This window comes from Xenopus laevis, chromosome 2S (genome assembly GCF_017654675.1).
Source record: "Xenopus laevis strain J_2021 chromosome 2S, Xenopus_laevis_v10.1, whole genome shotgun sequence".
NCBI classification, from domain to species: domain Eukaryota; kingdom Metazoa; phylum Chordata; class Amphibia; order Anura; family Pipidae; genus Xenopus; species Xenopus laevis.
Window position 1 is genome coordinate 64,078,863 of NC_054374.1, and position 13,561 is coordinate 64,092,423.

At 38.2% G+C, this 13,561-nt stretch overlaps 1 protein-coding gene across 1 annotated transcript in view; it reads right to left on the reverse strand.

Annotated features, from left to right (window-relative positions):
- Positions 1-4,332: 4,332 nt before the first annotated feature.
- The window catches only part of elapor1.S (endosome-lysosome associated apoptosis and autophagy regulator 1 S homeolog), a 51,608-nt gene continuing 42,379 nt past the window's right edge, over positions 4,333-13,561 (reverse strand). The window contains exons 18-22 of the mRNA XM_018249390.2: positions 12,778-12,879; positions 10,711-10,837; positions 9,370-9,548; positions 8,699-8,864; positions 4,333-5,309 (exon numbers count right to left, since the gene is read on the reverse strand). Of these exons, the coding sequence (XP_018104879.1) occupies positions 5,244-5,309; positions 8,699-8,864; positions 9,370-9,548; positions 10,711-10,837; positions 12,778-12,879 (640 nt within the window). The 3' untranslated portion in view covers positions 4,333-5,243. The remainder of the gene's footprint in view (positions 5,310-8,698; positions 8,865-9,369; positions 9,549-10,710; positions 10,838-12,777; positions 12,880-13,561) is intronic.

The window sequence follows — 13,561 nt, forward strand, 5'->3', positions numbered from 1 at the left end:
AGGTTTTTTTTAACTATAAAATCTGAATTTTTAGTGAGGAAAAAAAACTAGAATTCTTTCGAGATTTATGATACCCCCGAGGATGGAAATGAAAATACTCCTAATCAGACCTGCCGAGGTTGTATATAAGTCAACGTCCTGTTTGGAAGTTTCTGTGGTATGCACTAGAATTAGTCCGAAGATCCAACTTTTTCTGACAAAAATCAGAAAAATTCGGACTTTTCAGGTGGGGAAAAGCCCAAAAAGAATCAAGAAATGCAGGAAAAAAAATTACGATTCAGATTTTCATCAATTATATTGAGTTTTTACCCGATCCGAAAAAAATCATGCATTTTTAATAATAAATAATGTCCATTTGTGGATTCTAGTTTGGTTGGACTTTTTTATTTTAAATACTCAGAAAAATTTGGATTTTGATAAATAAGGCCCTTAAAGTTTTGTGTTCATCTTCTAAAAGGTCTTTTCATTGATTTCCATCAAATTACCTGGTCCAGTGGGTGCATTTAGGGATCAGCCAATTGTCATTTTGAGACCATGACTATCATTTTGCCAAGCTACCAGCAGGACCGCCATTAGAAATAACGGGGCTCTGTACTGCAACATTTTCTGGGCCCCCTGGTCCCTGCCCGGCCCCCAAGCCCCACCCTAGATGCCGTCCCCACACCACACTAAAAAGTCTACACAGACATCAGTGCTGAATACGGTAACCCCCCCCCCCTCACATGTTAGAAAAAGCCATTTGTTGTCAGGGCCCCTTAAAAGTTAAAAAAAAAATGGCAGCCAGGATCAAACATAAACTTTTTTTTTTTTAAAAAAAACCCCTACAAGTTAAAAAAAAACATTGGTGGTCAGGGCCCCCTATAAGTTAAAAAAAACTGGTGGCAGGGCCCCCCTACAAGTACAAATGAATCATTGGTTATTTTTTTTTAAAAAAACTTTGGTGGCAGATTCCATCACTTGACTAATTCAACTTCCTCTGATCAAGGCTAAAGCCAACAATCATTTCTCACTACTAATAGAGCTTGATCTCTCAGCTGCATTTGACACTGTAGATCACCCTCTCCTCCTCCAGTCCCTCCAGTCACTTGGCCTTCGTGACACAGCCCTGTCCTGGTTCTCTTCTTACATCAACAATCGTTCCTTCAGTGTCTCCTACAAGGGAGTATCATCTTCTCCCCTACCTCTTTCTGTTGGAGTTCCTCAATGCTCTGTCCTGGGACCATTACTATGCAAATTAATAAACTCGTATGGTTTCCACTACCACCTCTATGCTGACGATACTCAGATCTATCTCTCATCTCCTGATCTCAAAACAGAACTCCTAACTCGCGTCTCCTCCTGCCTGTCCGCTATCTCTACCTGGATGTCGCAACGCTACTTTAAAATAAACCTCTCTAAAACTGAAATGGTTCTCTTTCCTACAACTAACACCAGTAACATCCCGGAAGTATCCATCATAGTTAACAATTCCACTATCACCCCCTCTCCCCAGGCCCGGTGCCTTTGGGTTATCCTAGATTCTGCCCTGTCATTCACTCCTCATATCCAGTCACTTATTAAATGATGTCACTTCCACCTAAGGAACATATCCAAAATACGATTATTTATTACCCAAGATGCTGCCAAAATTCTTACTTACTCTCTCATCATATCGCGTCTAGACTACTGTAACTCTCTTTTAATTGGCCTTCCCCTCCAGAGACTGTCACCTCTCCAGTCCATAATGAACACTGCTGCGAGGCTCATATACCTCAGCAACCGCTCCTCCTCTGCCTCGCCATTCTGTCAATCCCTGCACTGGCTTCCGTTACCTTTCAGAATCAAATTCAAATTAATGACACTGACTTTCAAAGCACTTCATAACTCTGCCCCACCCTACATTTTTGAACTCATCTCTATATACTCACCCAATCGCTTACTACGCTCCTCTACTGACCTGCTACTCAACTCTTCTCTCATTACCTCCTCACATGCTCGCATTCAAGACTTTGCAAGGGCTGCACCCCTCCTCTGGAACTCTCTCCCATGGTCTGTCCGACTTTCTCCCAACCTTTCTGCTTTCAAGAAATCTCTGAAAACTCACTTCTTTCGAGAAGCCTACCCTCACTCTGCTTAACTACCAAACGCAACACCACATACAATACCACATTTCTCACCCACTTAATTCGATCTTGCCCACTCCCACACCGTGTGTATTACTCCCTTCCCTTTAGAGTGTATGCCTATGCATAGGGCCTTCCTCACCATTTTGTACCTGTATTGATTGTGATGTTTGTTACTCCATATGTTCTATGTATAGAATTCATGTGATTTAGTTGATTTACAGTGCTACGCAATATGTTGGCGCTATATATATACATGTTAATAATAATAATAATAATAATAAAGTCTTGCCTCTGGTAATAGCACCATCCTAGTTAATTATAATATTGGTGGTGGACACTAGTGATGTGCGGGCCGGCCCGATACCCGCGGGTTCGGCCGACCTTGCACTCTTCTTCCGGGTTTGTCTTTCTAGACAATGCGCCTGCTTTCCCTGCCCCTTTTGTGACATCATCACGAGGTGGGTCTATATAAGCAACCCAGAAGTCAGATGCGGGTGGCCGCAGGCTAAGCCAGGGCGGGTTAAGGTTGGGTGTGGGTCGGGACCAAATCATATTTTAAGGTGCTCACTGCAGGGGTCATCTGTAAGATCCCCAGAGAAAAATAGAAATTAAGCAATAGCAGAACATTCCAGTTAAGTAAACTTATTTAATTTGCATATTAACCCAACACATTTCAACTCCTCCCCCCAATGTTTTAGGGGGTCAAAGCACCATCCTATTTAACAGTCCTTTAGGCCAATGGCATTTTGTTACTTGCTCATGACTGACAAAAACACACCTGCAATTACCTTTTCTTAGGTTAAACCTATAATTGCAGTGAACCTAAGATTAGTCATGCAGCGCTGTCAACTTTTATTTGGAGGGTTGTGGAAGATCTGCTGATTGCTCACTGCACATGTGCACTTTGTCCTCTGATGGCACTGACTCTGCACATGCGCCCAATGGGTTTCACCAGAGATAGTAGAAAATAGGGGACATGAGATAGATTGACAGGACACAGGTCTGATCATGTTATTGCTTTAGAATGTGGCAGTATGCATCTTCAAGCAATAACATGTTAACACTGGCACAATCCAACCAATTACAAGGTTAGCCCATGTAGTCAGTGTGCGTTTTGGTACCCTTGAGAGAGAATTCATGTGGTTGACCATATTCCCAATGTGGTATTGCACTTAGTAGCTTTTGGGCAGGCCTGGACTGGCAATCTGCGGGTTCTGGCAAATGCCAGAGGGGCTGCCATATGATGCCATAGAAAGTCACTATTTAGTGGGCTTGTGGGGAGCTGATTGGGCCTCTCTGTACTTGGAATGCCAGGACCTATTTTGACTCCCAGTCCAGACCTGCTTTGGGGTCCCAACTGTTTAGCCATTTGTGTTACTGTAGTACCTACCACAAAATCAACAAACCAGTGTCCAGGTGAATAGCTTATTGCAGCAAAGCATAATTCTTCCCTAATGGAATCCACACTCGCATACTGTTGGATAGAGGTTCAGTGTGACTCTTCTGTATCTCTGAACTCTGGTCAATTGAACCAATGAGGGTCAGACTGACCTGTTTGCAACATTTTCAAGGCAGCATATCTGGTTCATGTATAGTGACATGGTGCCAAATGAAATTTCTACAGTTTCTAAGCTAGGATTTTTTTGTCTTTTTAATCATATCCTCAGATGGAAAACTTTAATAATTGAATGTGATATATAAATGTTATATGCTGTAGGGTTCACCTGCCACGGTGCAGACAGGGAGAATGCTTGGTTGTGCCCAGCTGTCACAGTCATTGACTGGCATAAGCAGAGCTTTATTCATTCTCTATGGAAAGAAGAGACAGGCTGTTCCTAAAAATGCCACCATGATTAACATGCTCCATATGATAAAGGCCACCTGATAGCTCATCCTAACTGACTTTCAACCTGGGCTTTTAGGTACAGTAGATCAAGAAGAGGATATAATCAATAAGTCCCATGGATTGGAAATCACTGTTCAAGGGGAAGTCCTGTTGGGAAATTAAGGGCAGTGTGACTGCTACTAGGCAGAGCTTTCCACGTCCTTCCAGTTTAGAACCAATTGCTCTTGTCCTTTCTGGGCAAATGTACATGTACATTTTTGAAATCCTCTCAAAAGAGCATCTTTCAAGATGGGCTTTCTTTGTAGTTTAGTTTAGTTCCAAAAGGACACTTTTTAAATACAGACGTTATACAACATACATTAGACAACACTGAACAACTGATTTATTAAAAAATTGTTTTTTTATTTATCCGCATTAAAACACTTAGAACTCTGAAGAACAAAGAAAATGTGATGCAAGCGTACACCATCTTCAAGCATGTAGAAATGAGAAACAAAGAAGGTATTCCATTACATCTACAAAGGCAGAATACACATCAGTGTTGAGTCATTGGCAGTTTAACAGAATGTAGTGATCAAGTGATGGATGCATGTTGTCATCCCTTCTTAATAATATAAAAGCAGTGTCAGTGTCATAGCGAGAAGTCACCAGGTACCATTGAAAAAACCTTCAGCGGATTCCTGGTGTGCATCTTCAAGCAACTCCTGGGGCCTCCCCCCATGACTTTGGTTATCCTCTTTCCCGGTTTTAGTCAATTTGAAGGAGAAGATGTGGAAGGGGAAGTTGGACTACTATACAGCAGACCCCATGGTTTTGGGGTCTGCTGTATGGTAGCTCACAACTGAGCTAGCAGTGTTACTTTGTTAGATAGACGTTGATTCTCTTAAAGGTACTATTACAATAATATTATTATTGTGCCTGCCTATAACTAGTAATTAAAAAATTATGTTTATGCAAGACTATTTAAGAAACTTGAGAACCCTCATTTTGGTGCTTGGGTTCAAAGGGTGTCCCAAAGTCACTTACATGGATTCCTTAACCAGGTTTTTCCCAGATAAGGGTGCACATTTACATTTGGAGTTAAGTAATTGACCTCTCCTTCTGTCTGATATGGCACAAAATTCTTATTTAAAGTGTTCCATGTCCATCCAGTTTCTAATAGCCAGAAAAAAAAAAAAAAATATATATATATATATATATATATATGTGGTTAATCTCTGAGGCTAATAATGAAGAAAGCTTGTTGACATGCTGAACACTAATAACCAAACTTGACAGTCTAATAGAACCATTTACATATCCATGTCGACACCTCCGGATGACTTTAGAGGTACTGAATCAAATCCATCTGATGATCTCTGAAACAAAAAAAAATATTACCATACATTATACACAAAATACCACAATAGTTTGCAGTCATTTTGGAGAAGTAACAGAATTATGAGATATTACAGGGGGTTAAATAAAGTACAAACTGACATATTGATAATAGAAAAAGACAGCAAAATGTACAGCTATTAAGGATAAACTAAACCCAGAAATAATTGACATGTTCAGCTGTCCAGTGATTTAACCCTTTCTTAGATTGTATGCTCAACAGGGCAGGAACCTCCCTCCTACTGTGCCTGTTACCATATTGCATTTAATCTTTGTATATTTTTTACTTATAATGTTTGCACTCTCTGTGGATACTTTTCTACATTGTATAATTGTACAGTGCTGTGTATCCATGTGGCGCTTCATTAATGAAGCTATACACACCCTGTTATATTATTATGTGACAACTGCTTTTCTATAACCCAGTTACATTTTATGCTCTTTATTTATTTATTTTACAGAGGAAAACATTTTTAAGGTTAATCTAACCTTTCTTTATGTGCCTGAATTTTTGTGTTATTCAACTTTTGTAACGAGAAATAGAACTATAAACATATCAGAAATAAAAGGTATTGAAAGCTGAAAGAGTGCCAGTGCCAAATATGTACATTCTGGGGCACTTTTACTTAGCTCAAGTGAAGGAATAAAATAAAAAATACTTTGAATTTCAAAGTATTTTTTTGGCTACTTCGACCTTCGAATTTTCTACTTCGACCTTCGACTACGACTCAAACTATTCGAACTAAAAATCGTTTGACTATTCGACCATGCAATAGTCGAAGTACTGTCTCTTTAAAAAAAACTTTGCCCGCCTACTTCGCCACCTAAAACCCACCGAGCATCAATGTTAGCCTATGGGGAAGGTCCCCATGGGCCTTCTAGGCAATTTGTGATCGAAGGAAAATCGTTCGATCGATGGATTAAAATCCTCCTTCGATCAAACGATTTTTCCTTCGATCGTTCGATCGTACTAAATGCGGTAAATCCTTCGACTTCGATATTCGAAGTTGAAGGATTTTACGTAGACAGTCGAATATGGAGGGTTAATTAACCCTTGATATTCGTCCCTTAGTAAACGCGCCCCTGTATGTAGACGTCTGACTTGTATGGACCAAAAACTCAGCATGCTACTGAATTTTTAAAGCATAGCACCAGAAATCAGCATACTGCATACATATTGCAATCAGAAATAATACTGGTTTGAAAATAAACCAACATTTCTCAGCTTTGCTAGAGTTTTTTTATGAAGTTTCTCAAAATGACCTAATAGCTTGCATTTTAAATCTTATCTCCTATGGGTCATTTAATACTAATGTGACCAATACAAGATTATAATATGGGGCAATTGTGAATGTCACATAAAAACAGATCATATAATCAAAGATTTGAAGTTTGTTATGATTTTGATTTTCTATAGTCATCTGACTGTTGGGGGCTGTCAGGGGCGCTTCGCCAATGAGGCAAGTTGAAGCTGTCGCCTCAGGCGGCAGCGCCCCACTAGGTACCAGGGGCAGCAAAAATGCTGCTCCTGGTACTTTAAGAGCGAATTTCCGGGGGAGGGGGGGCAGCAGCAACTGCTCCTGCCTCAGGCGGCCGAGGGGCCAGGATCGCCCCTGGGGGCTGTTACAACACATAAACCACAGTGCTTTATTTGCTGGGTCTAAGATGTTAGTCAAGAAACTGATATACAGATATATTTTTTACTTTTGCGGTCTCTACATGACACATACTTGATATAAACCTAGACTAGATTAGAAAGGATTTCTAATCTTAAATCTCTGGGGACTCACCCAGCAACAATTGCTTCTATTAAAAATAAAATATCCAAAAATCTATTAAGAGCACATCCCCTACAAAATATTTATTAAAACATACAATAATAGTTTACAGGCCAGCCTACCAAAATTAATATTAATAAATAATCAACTAGTAAAATCGGACAACTACAGTTTTAAGGATAAAACAAGAAATGAAGACAACTCAACATCAAAAAATTTAATACAAACATTATAAATTGCATTTCAATAAAATCACGAAATCAAGAAAACAAAAATAATTGATCACAAATTGACAGTGTGATTCATTTTCATAATAACTAACACTTTAGTCATACTAATGAATAGTTTTTAGGGGCAAAAATAGATAGACAAAATGAAAAAACAAAATGTGTATGTAGTTTTGTGTGTAAAACACAAAATATTTTAATATTAATATTTAATATTTTAAAAACGTTACATTTAGTAATGTGTGCATGTTACCTGCCTCAGCAGATGTCCTAGTGGACACTAGGGGGCCTATTTAATAAAAGTCGAATTTCTGTTTTTTTACAAATTACATACTTATTATTACATACTAAATTTTTTCAAAGAAAACTATACAAATTTGAGATATTTTAAGGGGCAGATTTATTAAGGGTCGAATTGAAAATTCAAATTCGAATTTTTGATTTTTTTTATGGTCAAAACTGTCAAATTTGACTAGGGAATTAGCCAAACTCGATTCGAATTTTTTTAAAAACTCAAATTAGATTTTTTGAGATTTATCATACTCTTACCTGTTAAGAATTCGACTATTTGCCACCTAAAATCGGCCAAATGACTGTTTAATTCAATGTTTGCAGCCTTCCTGACATTGAAGTTTTTTTCGGAAAAAAACTCAAATGAAGTTTGATCAAATTTGATTATAGTTTTCGCTTCGTTTAAATTAGTCCGAGTTTAAATAATTTGATTTTATTAATAAATTCATTAGAATTTAAGGAAGTTTAAAAAACTCACAGGAATTTGAAATTCGACCTACAATAAATGTGCCTCAAACCACAAAAAATGAATGCAAAAATTTGCCAACTTAACATGGTCAAGGTCCAATAGAAGTCTACACTGATCCTGTTTGAACTTTTTTTAGCCATTTAGATTTTTAGAGGTTTTCAGATTTTTATGCTAGTTATTGTCCGAAAAACTCTTTAGATTTTCACATTTTTTAGCTCATCATTCAGCTTTTTTTGTTCATGCTTTTTATATTCAAATCTTTTAATTACTTTCATTGCATATGTGGTTTTAGAGAAAATAAGTTTATTTGTGGTTTCTAAAACCACTAAAATGAGAATGTTGCACATTGGTGTAATTACACCTGTTAAAGAGATGCAAGTGCCTGCCAATGTGAAGTTTATATGCCAAAAATTGTCATATTAATTTGCTGATGCTATGATAAATTACATTTTTTCCAAGTATTCTTCAAATTTGGCGATTCTCACTTTAGTAAATATGCCCCTAGATCCTTAAAAAGTACTAGGATTTAGCAGAATTCCAAACTTGAGACTGAATACAGTGCATCCCTAACATCTTAATTACCAAAAAGGTAGTCCATACTGTACCTTTCCAGACAAATACATGAACTTCCGTAACAGAGAACGGTGATTATTAAAGATTAGGTCATCCTCTGCATCCTCTCCCTCCATGATAGCACAACTGTCAGCAGCTGGAAGCTCCCCTTCTTTAGAGGGAGCATTCATCATTAAGCGTGAGTACTTAAACTCCAGTCTAGAAAAAAAATGGGAGAGGATATGTTCTATGAAGGCAATAGTCAACCACAAAGACACAAATAGTTATTACTTGTATTAATAGTTATTCTATGGAAACAAATGATTGCTTTCCACAAGCAGTATTACCTTTGCATGAATTTAATATCGTTTTTGCAAACCTGGAAAGTATTTAGCAACCCCATGTGAAAGAAAGCTTTTACATTTTTTAGTCTAAAACTTCTTAATGAAAAAGTTATTTTTTCTCCACAAAACACATAGTGCATTTTTGCCTGCTTAAAGGTGCCGTACCTTTAAGCAGGCAAAAATGCACTATGTGTAATAAAAATCCACAATGTAATAACTGTTACATTACAAAATACAGTTAATGATTAATAAGTTGTGTTGATTTTATTGTTTACTTCTTTTATTACATGTCCCTTTACGAATGCTGTTCTTATCATAAAGGCGCAGAGAATACATTAACCTTACATTCTATGAAGCAAATGGAGAACATTTCCACATACTTTTGATTTTTCCTCCAGAAGTACCCAGTAAGGACAGTGAGCAGCAGAGCAGTGCAGATACCACCAGATACACCCACTTTAAGCCAAAAGTCCTCACTCTTACAGATTGTGACACTTGGATTTGGTAGCTCTACACCACCAACACACAGGCGTGGATCTCTCCACATCGGGGAGGTCCTCTGAAATGGAAATTTAACACTGGTCATAAGTTCAACAAATGTTTAATTTAGAACATGACATTTTTTTCTAGACCAAATTTGTAAAGAGTTGTAAAACCTCACCGCAGCTACAGATTATGTATTAAAACACTAACTGGTGGCCTACATGCAGCCAAGGAATTCTTATGGCCCCATAGCCTGCTCAACAGCAACATTGTATATGATGATGTTACCAATTAGCATTGAACCTGTAGTACAGGTATGGGTGTCTGGAAACCTGTTATCCAGAAAGCTCCAAATTATGGGAAGGACATCGACCATTTTAATAAAATAATGAACAATTTTAGAATTATTTTTACTATATCCCAACTAAGATAATTTTTCTATACTGGAGGTAAAATAATCATTTTGGGTTTAATTAAAGTTGTTTGTTTTAGTAGACTTAAGGTATGGAAATTATAGGGAAACACCTTATCCAGAAAACCCCAGGTACCTAGCATTCTGGATAACAGGTCTTATACCTGTATGCTGTAATCAGCAGACTGCATATAAAAGGTTAAAAAGTACTATTCTGATATCTGTGGCATAATACTTTACAAGCATGTCTTTTCAGATGTCTTTATTTTCAGCAGTAGAACACTAAGGGGCCGATTCATCAAGCTCGAGTGAAGGATTCGAAGTAAAAAAACTTCGAATTTCGAAGTGTTTTTTGGGCTACTTCGACCATCGAATGGGCTACTTCGACCTTCGACTACGACTACGACTTCGAATCGAAGGATTCGAACTAAAAATCGTTCGACTATTCGACCATTCGATAGTCGAAGTACTGCCTCTTTAAAAAAAACTTCGACCCCCTACTTCGGCAGCTAAAAGCTACCGAAGTCAATGTTAGCCTATGGGGAAGGTCCCCATAGGCTTGCCTAAGTTTTTTTGATCGAAGGATATTCCTTCGATCGTTGGATTTAATCCTTCGAATCGTTCGATTCGAAGGATTTAATCGTTCGATCGAAGGAATAATCCTTCGATCGTTCGATCGTAGCATTTGCGCTAAATCCTTCGACTTCGATATTCGAAGTCGAAGGATTTTAGTTCCTAGTCGAATATCGAGGGTTAATTAACCCTCGATATTCGACCCTTGATGAATCGGCCCCTAAGTGATGAATTAAGCTATAACTCTTATTACCTGAAGACCATGCTGGCATTCACTGGTGATTATATGATAGTCCTGTTCACTGCAAAGGGGACATGCCGCCTGTGTCTCCCACAAAAAATGAAATGTGCACCCATCACATGTTCCTTCTGGACAGTCACTGTTAGAAAACAAGGTAAAAAATTATCATACATTTTTATATTGAATTATCAGAATTGTAACTTAAAATTTCCATGTAGAAACTGAGTTATTTGATCTTATTTATATATAAGACCATTATATATGGAATTATTTAACTTTTTGCTCTGCAGCTCTCGAATTTTAAAAACAGCACCTATCTACCCGTAGGAACCGAGTTACTCTAGCAACCTGGCAGTGGTTTAAATGACAGGAATGACTGGAATATGATAAGAGCTAAGAGTACAAATAGAATAAATAACAATACAGTTGTAGCCACCTAGAACCATAGTTTTTTGGCTGCTGGTGTCAATGATCCAAAACAATCTCCCAGAGCAGGGCAGCCATGTTGGAACTGACACATGGGCATAATGAGAGAGTGCTCCAGTTTGTTCAGTATATGTACCTGTGCAGATCTGTAAACCATTTACATCAACTCTCGTCTATTGTGCTCACCAGATAAAATCAACAGAGACTCTTGTCCAACTTAATCTGTGACTTTATGCACACATCGTGATCGTGGCAAACATTGTGCAGACAGCTTACACGTTTCATGCCTTTACTACTGCCACTTCCTCAGAGCTGAGTGAAACTCACGTGATATAACACTTATGGGCAGATTTACTAAGGGTCAAATTTCGAAGTTAAAAAAACTTTGAAATTCAACCCTCGAATTGAAATCCTTCGACTAGAATATTCCAACAATGAAAGGAAAACGATTAAATCCTTCGAATCAAACAATTTGAACGCTTTTAATGTACGATCAAAGGATTTTCCTTCGATGTACAAAGACTTAGAAAATGGTTGTAGAAGGTCCCCATAGGCTAACATAGCACTTCGGCAGGTTTAATTTGGCGAAGTATTGAAGTCAACGTTTTTTAAAAGAGACAGTACTTCGATTATCAAATGGTCGAATATTCGAACGATTTTTACTTTGAGTCGAAGTAAATTCGAAGACGTAGTATCTTATTCGATGGTCGAAGTATTCAAAAAATTACCACTTAATTTAGGATCTAAGTATAACACAATTAGATTTACGTGTAACTTTAGAGGTACAGTTTGAGAGAGATGTAAACGGACATGGTATGTTTGTGGACCCCTCAGAATAGATGTAACGTGTCTATTGAGAAGTTTTTAAATGAATCATTTTTAAATGAATTATATTTAACTCTGACACTTTTTTACATTTTTGCATATGAACACTGTTTTACACTTTTATATGTACTATTTTATATTTTTGTAGGTCTAATGCAGCAAAAGATGCAGAGCACAGCAATGCAGCAGTGACACTCATTTTGATGACCCCTGATCTTACCAGTCTCCACACTTTGTCTCATACACCATCTTGTTTTACATTGTAAGCAGGGCCTTTTTTAGCACTTTTATCAGTTCCATTTTAGTATGTTTTCACATAGTCAATGTTGATGCTCGAGAAATCTCCACCCGCACCCGACCCTAACTCGCTGTGCCCCAGCCCGTACCCAACCCTAATCGGAGTGCTTCCCTCTTTATATCCATCCCCGCATCCGCTGTGATGTCATGAAAAGGCAGGACCTGCACAAGTATATTAAAAGGCACATGCAGAGGTGGAAGTGGGGCAGGAGAAGGTTGCAGGCGGGTAGAATGGAGGCCAAAATTCAACCCGAACCCGAGAACGTCCCGCGGACATCATGCCGGCCTGCACATCACTAGTGTACACCCACGTATAGTACAGCACTTAAATTATGTTGTTGCAATACTTTATAAATATGTGATAATAATGACAGCAGGGACAGAACACAGGGGGACAGATGTTTACTGTCCTTACCTGACCTCTAATCCGTTTGTGAGGTGCAGAGCACATGTATGCCCCCAAAGGCACTGTTAATTAGTCCCCTGAAGTTAAATATTTTCACATTGGTGTCAGTAGAGGAAAATTCTTACCTAGGAGGGGACAATTTGTCCAAAACAGTCAGTTGTGGGTTACAGCGAAGTCGAACAGTTGTGGCACGGCCAGAACGGCAAGAATCCGTGAATTCATTTGACCTAAAGGATTACGCAACAAGTGAAAGAAGAGGTAAGCAATCTTTTTCTTTACATGATGCTATAATTTAGGGTTTGGCAGAAACAAAATGAGTATTTTGGTAAAACATATAAACAGAAATTGCATTGAAAAAACAGAAGCAAAGAAACCACTGCATTTGAAAAACAGCTGCAGTTTGGGTCATAAAGTATCACTGTCAAACTTTTCCCTTCTGCATAGCATTATGGCTTTGTAAAAGATATTTGCTTAAATGTTTCCATAATGCAGGTCCAAATATATGCCCCCATGCTGTTTAGGGTGGGTAACCATGAAACTTCCCACTATAATAAAAAATAGTTTACAAAAGTGTGGTACATAAACCGAGTTCTGGGTAGTAGCAATATCTCTCAAGGTATATCTGGGTCCCCTCAAATGCAATACATGCAATTATTTTCATAATTTATTTAGGTAAATGACAAACAGAAGATTGAGGAATATCTAGCTCCTTTTTAGCCCATAGCCTGGTCTGAGATGAAGTCAACTCTGATGAAAGAGGTAATGTTCTGTAAAATCCGCACTTTACTGAATTTGTGGAGAAACGACCTTTCGCCAGAGCGATAGAGTGTGAATGAACACTAGCAACGGTCTCTTTCACTAGCGAATTGGGGCCTGCAAGCGGGTGGAAACAATGGCGAATTGTCGCTA